This window comes from Suncus etruscus, chromosome 9 (assembly GCF_024139225.1).
Source record: "Suncus etruscus isolate mSunEtr1 chromosome 9, mSunEtr1.pri.cur, whole genome shotgun sequence".
Taxonomy (NCBI): domain Eukaryota; kingdom Metazoa; phylum Chordata; class Mammalia; order Eulipotyphla; family Soricidae; genus Suncus; species Suncus etruscus.
In genome coordinates this window covers 29,087,478-29,100,275 of record NC_064856.1, presented here as the reverse complement: position 1 = coordinate 29,100,275, position 12,798 = coordinate 29,087,478, and the positions used below count along the sequence as shown (strand labels likewise).

Here is a 12,798-nt window from a genome sequence, read left to right as displayed (position 1 = left end):
CCCAGGGGACTTCCTGCAGCTGCTATTCCCTTTGTCATAGGAAACTTTGGTTCTCGGGCATGTGTGGCAGGAGACATTAGTTTCCCTGCTGTCTTCCAGAGTCACTGGGGGCAAGAAATCCAGCAAGAGGACCAAGTCTATCAATGGCTCCCTCTACATCTTCAGGGGCCGAATCAACACCGAAGTCATGGAGGTGGAGAATGTGGAGGATGGGACAGGTGAGCCCAGGGTTGACCCTGTCTGACACCTTGACTCCAGACCCACACCCAGACTGCAATCTGAAGGTCCCTGTGACTGAGCCGAATGGAGGAGTACCCTCTAATAATGCCCCATAACTCCAACTGATAGCGCAAAGGAGAGGGAGTGAGCACACAACAGCTTTCAGAGTCCTTTATTCCCAATACCCATCCTGCCAGGAGTGAGAAGAGAGAAGGGAAGTGCCTCTTATTTCCTCCTAACATCCCCAGCCTGAACTGATGATGACCTGCTTGGTTCATTCCCACTTCTCTTTGCCCACTGTCCCTGCCAGCGGATTATCACAGCAATGGCTACACTGTCACCAATGGTTGGAAGATCCACAATACGGCCAAGAACAAGTGGTTTGTGTGCATGGCCAAGACGGCGACAGAGAAGCAGAAGTGGCTGGATGCCATCATCCGGGAGCGGGAACAGCGTGAGAGTGAGTGGGCAGCTGGGGGGTGGGGCTCATATCTTGGCTGTCTGTTGTCCTGAAAAAGGGTAGAACTGTGGGGAGTGGTTCTCTGAAGGGCCCCTTGGTCCCTGGGCCCACTGTCATCTGGTTTCTCTCCATGGACAAATGGAGATACTGAGGACTCTTGTCCCCTTTCCTCTAGAGGGTTGGTGGTCCAGATGTCCCCTTCATGCCTGTCTCCTTGGGGTACTGTCCCCTTTCTGAGAGCTCTGCTGGGATTTATGGAATCCAGGTTTGAGGACGTGCCTGTTTCCTGCAAGTGGAGTTGCCATTAAACATCTTCTAACTGGGGAAGGAATGGGGCAGAGTCCATAAGGCAGGAAAAGAGTGGGTTGGCTCTTGGGAAAAGTTGCAGTAGCTTCCTTGTTTCAGTGATGCTTTTCTCCCCAGCCTCTGTATCCTCATTTTCTTTGTCCTGCTCTCTGGACGTCACTCTGACGTTATCTCTGACATGTGTGCTTGGAAGCTCAGTGTCTACCTCTTCTGCCCCTGACTCCACATTTCTCCAGAAAGGCCCCATTGTTTCCTGGGGACTTGGAGTCAGCTCCGGAGGCCATCCCTGACTTTGCCTTTTTCAGGGATCCTTTAATCTTGCCTTCTGCCCAGAAGCTAGATCCACCCACTTTTTCTTCCCTCTTCTACCCAGTGCACTCACTGCTCTCAGAATCCAGGGTGGTCATACCAAATGATTGAGGGAAGACAGCTGGGGAGATTTCCTGGAATTTATTAAAGTGCCACCAGGTCAAACCAGTGTGGCCTATTGCTGGGGAGTCTGTGTTCATTGAAAATGATCAAGCAGAGTTTGGGGTCAAAATTCAGACTCAGAGGCATGCTGGGTATGGTCACATTCCAAGACTAGGGTGGTGCTAGGCATATGAGGGGAGGTGAGACCCGATTGGGCTTTGATCCTTTGAAGTAGGGAGTTGTCTAAGCCCTAATGTATGACCCTGATCTAGCTTGATCCCAAAGGATGGCGGGAACACAGAAGTGGAGCCAGATTTGCTGAAGAACATCCACTCCTTGGTCCACCACTAAATCTGTCTAGGCTTCAGAGTATTCCTGGATTAGATGGAGATCATGGCATTTGCATTTTTAATTTTCTGAGGGTGAAGTGGCTCTTCACAGGTCCTGTCAGAGTAGACGCTATTGTTATTTGCATTGCTGTGGTCAGGATCAATCATATTCCAACAAGAGACAGGGTGGAGCCAGGGGGCCTATGTGCTTTAGAGAAAAGGCCAGGCCTCCAGCTCTTTCTAGAAGGAAGACTGAATGTAGCTGGTGGAAGATTCGGCTGTTCCTTATCCTGGGGTCTCTCCTACCCTGATCTCAGCTGTCCTGGGAAATGTGTGGCCATGCCCTGGCCAACAGGGTTTTCCCTGTTGTTCATTGTACTCTCCTGCAGGCCTGAAGCTGGGCATGGAGCGGGATGCCTACGTCATGATTGCTGAGAAAGGTGAGAAGCTCTACCATATGATGACGAGCAAGAAATCAAATCTCATCAAGGACCGGCGGCGCAAGCTGAGCACCGTGCCCAAATGCTTCCTGGGCAAGTGAGTCCCCCACCCTCCCCAGGCACCCTCCTGGGGGTCTCTGCAAGAGAGTTCTCCAGGTGAATGGGTGTTGAAGTCCCATGGTCCATTCATGTCTCAGTGATTTTGATCATTATGACTCGCTGCAGAAGTTTTGAGGCTGATGTTTCACAGAAGCCTCTCAGGGGAGACCGTCTCTTCCCCTTCATCCCTTTCAAACACAGTGTTGAGTGAGACCCATGAAACTTATTCCATCACTGGTCCCCAAGGTTGGTTGTTGTGGAGGATATTTGCTTGCCTGAAGAGACGCTCATGGCTCTGGTGCAGAGAGTACACAGGGACAGGGGAGAGTGTCTATGCAGGGAGCTGACAGTGGGCCTGGCTGGGTCAGAGAGATTGCTCCATCCCTTTTTGGTCCTTAACCTGCTGTAGACTCTAAAGATGGCCCCAGAAAGTCTCTCTCCCTCCAACTGCTTTGGGGTTCACTAGAGTTGTCAGCCCTTCCTGGGCAGATGAATCCTGGGGAGCAGGGGACAGACCCAGCAGCTTTCCAGCACTCTGGGCCTCCAGTTAACAAGAATAGAAATTTCCTAATGACTGAACATTATCTCCACTCCCACCCCCACCCCTGGCCTGGATTTCTAACTGGGAACAAAGGGGGTAGAGCACAGGCAGACAAATGGGCTTCAGCCCAGGGTTCAAGCTCTGCCCCTTGTTTGGGGGCTAGGGGACAAGATAGAGGAAACAGCCTTCTAAAAGGTACAGCTTTGTATATTGGGGACCCTGCAGTAGGTACCTGGGGTTGGGCCCCTAACTACTGAGCTGTGACCCTGGCCCCTGATCTGGTCTCTGAAGCCACAGAGACTTGAGTGCCAGAGGAGGACATGCAGAGAATGAGGCTTAGATTGGGTTCTCACTGGACTGCCTGGGGGTGAATATGTGCAAAATTGTGGTCACTCACAGGTGGGGGTGAGGAGGCAGAGTCCAGTACAGGAGCTGCAGGTGGGGAGACCATGCCAGCATGTGACAGTGGGCTGGGCCTTGAGGCTGAGATGGGCTCCGGGTTCAGGTTCCTGTGATCAGTGGTGGCTCCTAAGAAGAGGCCCAGGTGCTGGAACTCAGGCTGCCCGTAGGGGTTAGCTGTCTTTGTTCTCAGTCTCCTGGGGAGAAGGGGTGAGAAGGGCCTCCAGAAGGAATCCCTGGCCTCTGACTATCCCCAAACCCATAATCCTGGGACAGAATAGCACAGGAACTCCTCTTGCCAACCCCATCGAAATGATAAAGATGGGAAACTAAGATTCTGGGTAGGAAACTTATGTCATCAAAGCTCCTGCAGCTTTTCTGTCTTCAGGTGCAGGGCCAGGACTAGAAACAGCCTCCCAGGAGACAGAGCCCCCCTCCCTACCTATATCCAACTAGAGGCTCATCTCAGGGCTGCAAGGGCCCAGTCTTGAACCCTGAGGTTCTCCCAGGTGTGGTTCTGGCTCTTGGATGGGAGAAATTGCAGCCTCAAGCTGCTCAGCCAGCATTACTCTCTACCATGCTTACTGCTCTCTGCCCTTAGTCAGCACTGGGAGGGCAGGCTTCTGGACATTGTTCCCATTTTATTTTTGGAGAGCCACACTGGCAGAATTCACTCCACTTAGGGATCACTTCTAGCAGTGCTCAGGGGAGCATAAAAGGTTCCAAGGATTGAACCTGGATGGTCCATGTGCAAGGCAAATGCTCTCCCCACTGTACTATGCCTCTTTATATGGCCTTTATTGTTCCCATTTATAGAATGGGGTTACTGAGGTTCAGAAGGAGTTGGTCCTCAACCAGAACTGTTCGAACAGGGACTGTGCTTTGTCCATTTTAATCTCTCTGGCACCTTCCGTTTTCTCTAAGAGCCTCTTCTTTCCTGTGGTGTCCACCTCTGGCCAGCAATGGCTGCAGCAGGGTAAGACTTTCTGCCGTGACCTCAGGCATGGCTTGCCTTGTTTCCTACCTGCTATTTGGGGCTGGAACGAGCTTCTGACACCTCCAGCCTCAGGAACAGCTGGCAGATGGGTTATGTTGAAGTGTGCCTCTCATGACGGTGGCAGGCTATGAGGAGACACCTGCAGCTCTGAGCCTTAGGACTAAGGACATGGGAGTTGGTGGAGACACTCTGTTTCTGACTCTCTTGGGCAGACTAGGAGGTGCTGCATGATAAAGGTGCTGGACACAGGTCTTCCACCCCACCTGCTTATCACTCACCTGTCTATCCCCTACCTACCATCCCACACCCATCCATCCACTCTTTCATTTACCCACCTACTCACCTACTCACTGTTCACTCCTCACCACTGCCTCCTTCTTCCACACCAGAGTGTCAGGGTAGACATTCCAGAGTGTCAATTCACTCACCTCTTCCTCCTGTGGAAGTATCTCAGGAGTGGACAAGCAGTGACAAGTCCCCTTCCCCCAATTCCCATTCTTATAGCACTCCAGGCTCCTGACAAAGAGGGGCTTTGGGGACTGGACCAGGAGGGTACCTGGAGTTTCGGCTCAGGGACTCCCTGGAAGATGGTGGACTTGCCTGGGGATCCTGGTGGCAGCTGTGTTTGGATACTTCGAAGGCTAAACCCATGTTTATAGGGTGACTGATTGGAAGGCAGGAAGCATAAACTGTCATCCTGCTCCCTGACTCCCTGTGAGTGGATGAGTGGTCTCCTGAGTACTGGGTTCCATTACTCACCCTCTTCTCTTTAACCCCTCTCACATGGGTCCCACCTGCCATGAAAAGGAATCATAGTGTCTCCTGCCCAAAACACACTGTCCTCCAGGCTGAAAAGAGCTCCTTCCTCCTACAAGGCAGTTTGCAGATACGTTTTCTGTGCACCACTGGGCTCTTCCAGAAAATTCTAGGCTAGCTTTCACATTGGAGCAGCTGGGAGCTGTTACAGGAAGTGCTAGATTCCATAGGCCCCCACTCTGGCCATGGCGAGCATGGACAGGACTGGCCACTCAGCACCTTTTCCCAGCCCCCATCTCCTCATTTACCTCCTGAGTTCCAGCTCTGCATTCCCATGAGAGAGGGATTTTAATATGCCTTTGCACCCTAGTACTGCTCAAGATTTTATAGGAGCAGAAAGTGTAGCCCTAAATCCAGTAGGACCTTGTGTGAACCACTGGCCAGATGGGTCCTCTCTGAAGGCTCTGATTATTCCAGCTGTGGAAGAGGAAAGACTCAGGTCAGAAAAGAAACATGACCCAAGACTATGCTTTCTCCTGCCCCAACAGCTGCTGTGAGAACACTTCCTGTCCCCCCCTCTGGCCACCAGCCAATGCCAGTGGGGCAGCTGGTGGGTGGCCGGATGTTGGGTCTCCAGCATCTGGGAGTGGGCACCCCACATCTGTTTCCCTCCCTTGCTGTTGGCACCCTCTTTCCTATCTCTGAGGTTTTGGGGCAAATAGGGAGACCAGAATGGGGTGTGGACAGTGCCCCGAACAGCCCCATCACCATTTAAGCTCCTGCCTTGATGCTCTCAATGCTTCAGTGCACCCACTACTGCACTGTGAACTGAACTACTGAACACAGTGCTGTGTTCAGCCTCGGCTGTGGGGTTAAAAATAGCCTTGCCTCCTCAGTTGTAACTACAAGCAGGACAGCTGGTTTTGTTGAGTATCTATGCCGGGTGCTGGCCAACTGCCATCTGCCTTCATTGAACCCAGATTGCGGATTGGAAGTAGCCCCAACCCCCTCATTTACCCCCCCTTTCCTGCTGACTCAGGTGAACCCAGCCCTGCTTGTAGCCCAGTGCTCCTGAGAGCCAAAACTTGGGGAAACCAGCTGGGTCCTGCTGTAGGTCCTGCTCATGGATTCTGCCATAAGCACTGCTTTCTCCTGAAACCTTTTGCTGACCCCAGACCCTTTCTTCATTTATTCAATAAATGACAGGGGTGACCTCTTAAGCTTCAGACTGGCTTTAGAATACTTAAGCATTTTGTCCATCAGAGTGGACAGAGGCAGATACATATCCTCCAAGATCTGTTCAGTTCCAGTGAGGTGTGCTGAGAACTATGGATCTGCTTCCAGGAGGGATCTGGGTAGACTTCTTTGAGGAAGCGGCAGTTGATCAGATAGGCACTTGCAAAGGTCCTGAGGCAGGAAGGAGCCTGGCATTCTTTGAGAAAGGGCAGTTGGGGGGCAGCCGAAAGGTCAGTCAATTTTGGAGAGGCAGAGAACACTAGGAGGGGTGACCAATGCATAGCTGTGTCTGCATGTGGACAGCATGTTTGTCCTGAGAATCAAAGGGGAACCCTGGGTTCAGTAGGAAGATGGGCCCAGAGTCCTGAATCACCTTCTGTGTTTCTTCATTCCTTCTATTCTCACTCACCCACTTGGCCACCCCCACCTACCCTTGTACTTGTCCACTTATCAATGACCCATCCACTCATGTTCCTCTGCTCACCAACCTTTCCTGCCTCATAGTGGTTCATTTGCCAAGTCATTCCCTCATTTGTCCTTTCCATTTTTTGGCCTGTTCGTCAGTCCATACATGCAACTGTAGCATGTAGATTCAGCTCTAAGATGGTAGATTCCTCCCCAAGCGTGATGCATATGGGATCAGAGGGCAGAGAGATATCTGTAGTGGTGACTTTCTGGACCTGAGGCTTGGGAAGAGGGGGGCATCCACACATGAATCTGTGCATGCTCCATTGTCCTCCCTTTTTCCTTTCTTCTACCTGCTTATTCATCTGCCTGCTTATTCATTCCTCTGTTTATTTACTCATCTAGCCATCCATCCAAATGTCCATCTGTCCATCTATTCATTCATCTATTTGTCCATCTGTCCACCTCTCCATCCAGTCATCCATTTATCTACCATCTATCTGTCTACCCATCTATCCATCTATCCATTCATTCATCTGTCCATTATTCATTTCTTCATCCATTGGTCTGTCCATCTGTCTATCCATCCACTCTAATCATCCATATATACATCCAGCAAACTTGAGGAAGTACTTCTGATCCAGTCACATGTATCTTTAGCTAATGGTCTTGGGAAAAATCTGAAATCTCAGCTCAATCTCTGGGACTGTGGGCCTCTTAAAGTTTGCTTCCATATAAGAAGTTCTAGCTACCATTCCTGGAAATAGGTGGGGATATGGCTAGCTTTGTACCATCTTTGTGGTGAAGAACTGGGATGAAGGATTCTCAACTGTACCTTATGTTTCTGGCAGTGAGTTTGTTTCCTGGCTCCTGGAAAATGGTGAAATCAGCAAGACGGAAGAAGGGGTCAATTTGGGCCAAGCTTTGTTGGAGAATGGGATTATCCACCATGGTGAGTGTGTGGGGAGGGTGTTCAGGGGTAGGTCTAGGTCCATCCCTAACAGTGCTGAGCCTCCTGCTAACTCAGAGGCAGCCTGAACTGGCAGGCAGCTGTCCTGTTTTCCTGGGTGACCGTGGGAACATAGATATGCATAAGTCCTGACTGAGATGGTAGGATTCTCCACATATCCCCCTGCAGAGAGGTGGAACCTTTGTTTCTGGTGTAGAACCTCAGTGAGTGTGGGCATGGCACATGTACATGCATCATAACAGGACATACAATAGCATGCAATAGCACCTGTCTGCAGGCCCCCTCTGACAGGAGCGCGATAATTATAGAATGAGTGTATGCATGTGTTTTTAGGCATTGCATGTGTGTGGGGGTATTGTGTGAATATGTGTGTGTGTTGTGTGCATGTGCATACACATGTACAGGTGGAAGAGAGAGTAGACAAGCATGTCAACTTGGAACAGGGGCTGGAAATGTTTCATTGAGATTACCCTGGAAATTATCTCAGCCTTGAGGGCAGAAGCTGAGAATGTGCAGTTCAGGCTTTAAGAGCAGCCTATGCAAAGGCCCTGTAGTTGGGGTGGGGTGGATGACCAGATGGTTCAAGGGCCAGTTCAGAGGTCACTCAGACTTCCTTGGGGTGGGAGATCTGGAAGGTAATGTTAAAGTCTAGGGCCAACTGGGAACATGGAAGGGATGAGTGCTTGAACTTACTAGGAACTGGCTTGACTTGTAGATGAGATGGGAAGCTCCATGTAGCTTAGTAGAGGGTAGACCTGCAGGCTGCTGTGTTCAGGGTACATAGGGCCAGCAGGGATATAGAATGGGAGCATTGGGGGGAAGGGCTCTTCGGGGTGAAGGTGCCATGCTGATGTGTTACATTTCCAGGTAGAACAACTCAGCTTAGTTCAGGGATCTCAGGTAGGGAGGAAAGATGGGAAGTATGGAGTGAGAGAAGGACACAGGCCACTCTGGGAAGACCACCTGGACCCTTTCTGGTCACACAGCCCAGGAGCTGTGGGTCCAATGTGTCTAGGCACGGGCTGCCTTCTCGAACCTGCAGCCATGTTCCCCACATGGCAGGTGTGCAGGGCTGGTTTCTGTGCTAGTTTGGGGGGTTCAGTGAGGTTGACAGAGCTGGAGGATGGGAAGGCCCAAGATTTCCCTTCTGGCCTCACTTCTGCTGGGTCTCTCCAGTCTCCGACAAGCACCAGTTCAAGAACGAGCCGGTGATGTACCGCTTCCGCTATGATGATGGCACCTACAAGGCCCGCAGCGAGCTGGAGGACATCATGTCCAAGGTAGCACCCACTGCCCTGCTGCCCCCACCTGGCATGGGGGCCCATCCCCACCCCCCAACCCATGCTGCTCCCACTCTGAACAAGGTGCCCATCTCTCCTCCTCAGTCCCTCCCTTCTGCCCTGCTTTCAGCCTGGGTGTCCACTTACCCTCCTATTGCCCCCAGCCCTGACCTGGGCTCCCACATCTCCCTCTGATTTTTCACTTCCCCTAACTCTGGCCTGGGCGCCCCCCCCCCCCCCACTTCTCCTGCCCTGGCCCCTGCTCCCCCCTGCTCTGATCTGGGTGCCTGCATTCGGAGCCTTTGTAAGATGCGGCCTGGATGAAGATGCCCCACTTTGTTTGCTTTCAGGGCGTGAGACTTTACTGCCGCTTGCATACCCTCTACACTCCTGTGATCAAGTAAGTGGCTGTCCCCCTGCTAGCCCTGTCTCTCCTGAGTTGTATGGCCTTGGGCCATTTACTTAACCTCTCTGAGCCTCAGTGCCGCATCACCTGAGCTAGAGTTATTTGCCCTTCTGGGGCATTTTCCCTCCCTGGATTGTGTGTGTGTGTGGTGGGGGAGGCAAGGTAGTACACGATCAGTGCCATTTGGAGGCTCTGAATTTGTGCTTCCCCCAGCCTGGAATGTTGTCCCAGACATGTCTGCAATATGCATGTTTATTTTTCCCCTTTTTGAGCCACACCTAGCAGTGCTCAGGGGTCACTCCTGACTCTACATTCAAGGATCACTCCTGGTGGAGCTCAAAGGACCAGATGGGATGCCAGGGATTGAACCCAGGTCTGCCATGTGCAAATGCTCTCCTCATTGTTGCTCTGGTTCCCATGCTGCATCCTTGCTTCCTAACTTCCTTCACTTGCTTCCAAACCCAAGGGCCTCACTTGGCCCTTGACTAGGACTCACTGTGGTTCAGCACATATTGACCAGATTCAATTTGGCCTGCTTTTGGAACAACTCAGACAAGGCTACCTTGTGTGTGCGCTTATGGGTCTGTGTCTCCGTTTCTTCCCCCTGACTTTCAAATCATTCTTCAGGGCGAAGAATGCCCACTGCTGGCATCTTAGTCCTTGATCAGCAGAAACTTCTGGAAGAAATTTCTCCAACAAGAGGGCGATGCTCTGTGTCTGCCCCGCACAGAAGCTGTGGGGTCCCATTGGCCCCCCAGACCTAACAGTGCAATTTCATTTAATTAATTGCACCGAGCAAATTAAGAATTTAGTTAGATATAAAAAAAAAAATCCCTAGGCCCCTGGTTTTTAATTAACTTGTCAAAGGAGGTCCTCAAACTCTTGGGATAGAGGCTACAGATTTGAGTGTAGATCGCAGTTCAGTGGCCTAGGTGCTGCTGTGTCACAGACAGCTATTTGGCTTCAGCTGGACAAACTATGAAGGGCAGTAATATGGCTTAGTATTTCTCTGGGGAGCACAGGGCAGGTTAGCCAGGCTGCCCATCTGTCCATCTTTGGACGAGAGGAAGCTGAGCTCACAGCAACACAGATGTCCCTAAGGCACATGGTGAATGTTCTAGAATAGCTGATGCTGGGCTGGGCAATGTATCAGGCCCTGAAGCATGTGGCTGTGAAGCAACAGGGAGGTGACCATAGACTACTCCTCTCAGGAGAGGATCATTCTCATCACCTCACCTGAGAGGGAAGCCATTGCTGGCCTGTCTGAACTCTTCTTCACTCCTGGATCCAGGGTGCCTCAGAAGACAGATTGGGGGCCTCACAATCCAGGAGACCTTCCATCTGTCCCCATGAGAAGGAAGTGGCAGAGGTGGGTGGGCACCTCCAGACATTTGGACACCTAATCTGCCAGAAGGCCAGTTAATGAAAATTTTGGAAAGTTCCATCTCTGGCCAGCACAACCTCTGTGTGTGTGTGTGTGTGTGTGTGTGTGTGTGTGTGTGTGTGTGTGTGTGTGTGTGTGTGTGTGAGAGAGAGAGAGAGAGAGAGAGAGAGAGAGAGAGAGAAAAGAGAGAAAAGAGAGAAAGAAAAGAAAGAGAAAAAGAGAAGAGATGAAATTGTTCTGGGCCAGTGGGCAATAGCCATATCTTTTGTCTCTGTGAGACTCTAGTAGTACCTACTACTTGATTTTGATACGATCCAGAGTCTCCCAGTGTGTGTTAGGGCCAATCCAGTCCATCATTACCTCTCCCCTGCCCCTCCTCCCCCTATGCCTCATGTAGCAGCCCAAAGAGGGGAGTTTCTGTGTCTTCCAGCCCCCATCCTACTCTTTGTCATAGTGAAAATGGGTCCTGGGCAGGGATGACATCCTGTGATGGGATGTTGAACCTGGCTGGAGACCTGCCCAAAGCCCTGTGAGTTGGTTGTCCTATTTCTGGTGCTCACCTTGTTCTCACCAAGTTCCCCTCCCTGCAGAGACCGCGATTATCACCTGAAGACATACAAATCAGTGCTGCCGGGGAGCAAGCTGGTGGACTGGCTGCTGGCACAGGTGATGTGGGATGGGATCACCTTGGGGTTCATTTCTATAAGTTACTTGTGTTTTGTTTGGGGACCACAGTGGGCAGTGTCAGGACTGACTCCTGCCTCTGTCTGTGCTCAGGGATTACTCCTGGCAGGCTTGGAGGACCATATAGGGTATCAGGGACTGAGCACAATGTACTGGGTGGCAGTGCAAGTGCCCTACCCAATGTGCCAACTCTGGCCTCTTTGTAGATTGTCTGTAGTCATGGATCCTTCCACTTTATTGATGTCATTCCTTTTTTTTTTTTGGTTTTTTGGGCCACACCCAGCGTTGCTCAGGGGTTACTCCTGGCTGTCTGCTCAGAAATAGCTCCTGGCAGGCACGGGGGACCATATGGGACACCGGGATTCGAACCAACCACCTTTGGTCCTGGATCGGCTGCTTGCAAGGCAAACGCCACTGTGCTATCTCTCCAGGCCCTATTGATGTCATTCTAACTGTCTCAGTGTCCCCCACATGTTCTCTTCCCCACAGTGAACTCCCCATCTCTCTCTCCCTTGTTTCCTGCCTTTGTAAAGTTGCTCCCCTCAGGGCTGTGTCAAGGGCATCCAGTCTGCTTATTTCAGGACTCACCCTGTGTCAGCCTGTGGGAACTGCCTTCGCTTTCAAATGAGTGACTGCACATGGCCCGCCTGTGGGTTTAAAGTGTGTGTGGGGTTCCTGGGCAAAGCAACATAGGCTGGTCTCTCCTCTTGGCTCTGGTGCCTGTCTGGTCATTTCCATCCAGTTCATCCAGCAGCACAGTAAATCACTGGGCCTGGTTCACTACCACTTTTCAAGGGGAACTGAGCAGATGCCTGTTGCACCCACCTACTCCTTCGCCACTGAGCTTTTCTCCAATATTAATCCTTGATTCCACTGACAAAGGGGAGCCTGAGGCTCTGTCTATGCTCTGGTATCATTTCTGGAGAGGGTTAAGGGAACCATGTGGAATGTTGGGGATTGAACCTGGGTCTGCTTTGTGCAAGGCAAGCACCCTATCCACTGTGCTATCTCTCTGGCCCTAGAGTTGGGTACATTTTCTTACATGTATTGTGATGTGAGAACCTAGTGCCTGCAAGCTTGTGAAATGACCCCAGATAGGTTTGTAGGCTGGGGACACACAGAACACATGCTGGGTGTTGAACCAAGCTGACCTGAGTTCAGATATCAGCATTCCACTTTCCTAGCAGAGCTGCCTCTGTGCCTCATTTTCTACTTCTCTAAAGTGAAGCTAAAAATAGTCCATCCTGCTTTGGATAATTGGGAAGGTGGGTGTGACACCCAGGTTTTCATCTCAGTGCCATGTGGTCAGTGTCTGGTGCTCCCAATTTTGACTTGGACATCGTCTCACATAAGAGGAGGGGTTTACAAGCACATGCAATGTAGAAAGTAGGAGAAACCATGGAGAGATTTGGGGAAATAGGGACAAGACTGCCAGGAAGCCAACCATCAGGGTGAGGGCATGCATGGGAACTCCCC

The 12,798-nt window shown here is 51.3% G+C and overlaps 1 protein-coding gene across 1 annotated transcript in view; it reads left to right on the top strand.

Annotated features, from left to right (window-relative positions):
• The window catches only part of PREX1 (phosphatidylinositol-3,4,5-trisphosphate dependent Rac exchange factor 1), a 150,578-nt gene that overhangs the window by 103,233 nt on the left and 34,547 nt on the right, over positions 1 to 12,798 (top strand). The window contains exons 8-14 of the mRNA XM_049781304.1: positions 100 to 218; positions 530 to 679; positions 2,115 to 2,262; positions 7,450 to 7,550; positions 8,745 to 8,848; positions 9,199 to 9,248; positions 11,229 to 11,304. Of these exons, the coding sequence (XP_049637261.1) occupies positions 100 to 218; positions 530 to 679; positions 2,115 to 2,262; positions 7,450 to 7,550; positions 8,745 to 8,848; positions 9,199 to 9,248; positions 11,229 to 11,304 (748 nt within the window). The remainder of the gene's footprint in view (positions 1 to 99; positions 219 to 529; positions 680 to 2,114; positions 2,263 to 7,449; positions 7,551 to 8,744; positions 8,849 to 9,198; positions 9,249 to 11,228; positions 11,305 to 12,798) is intronic.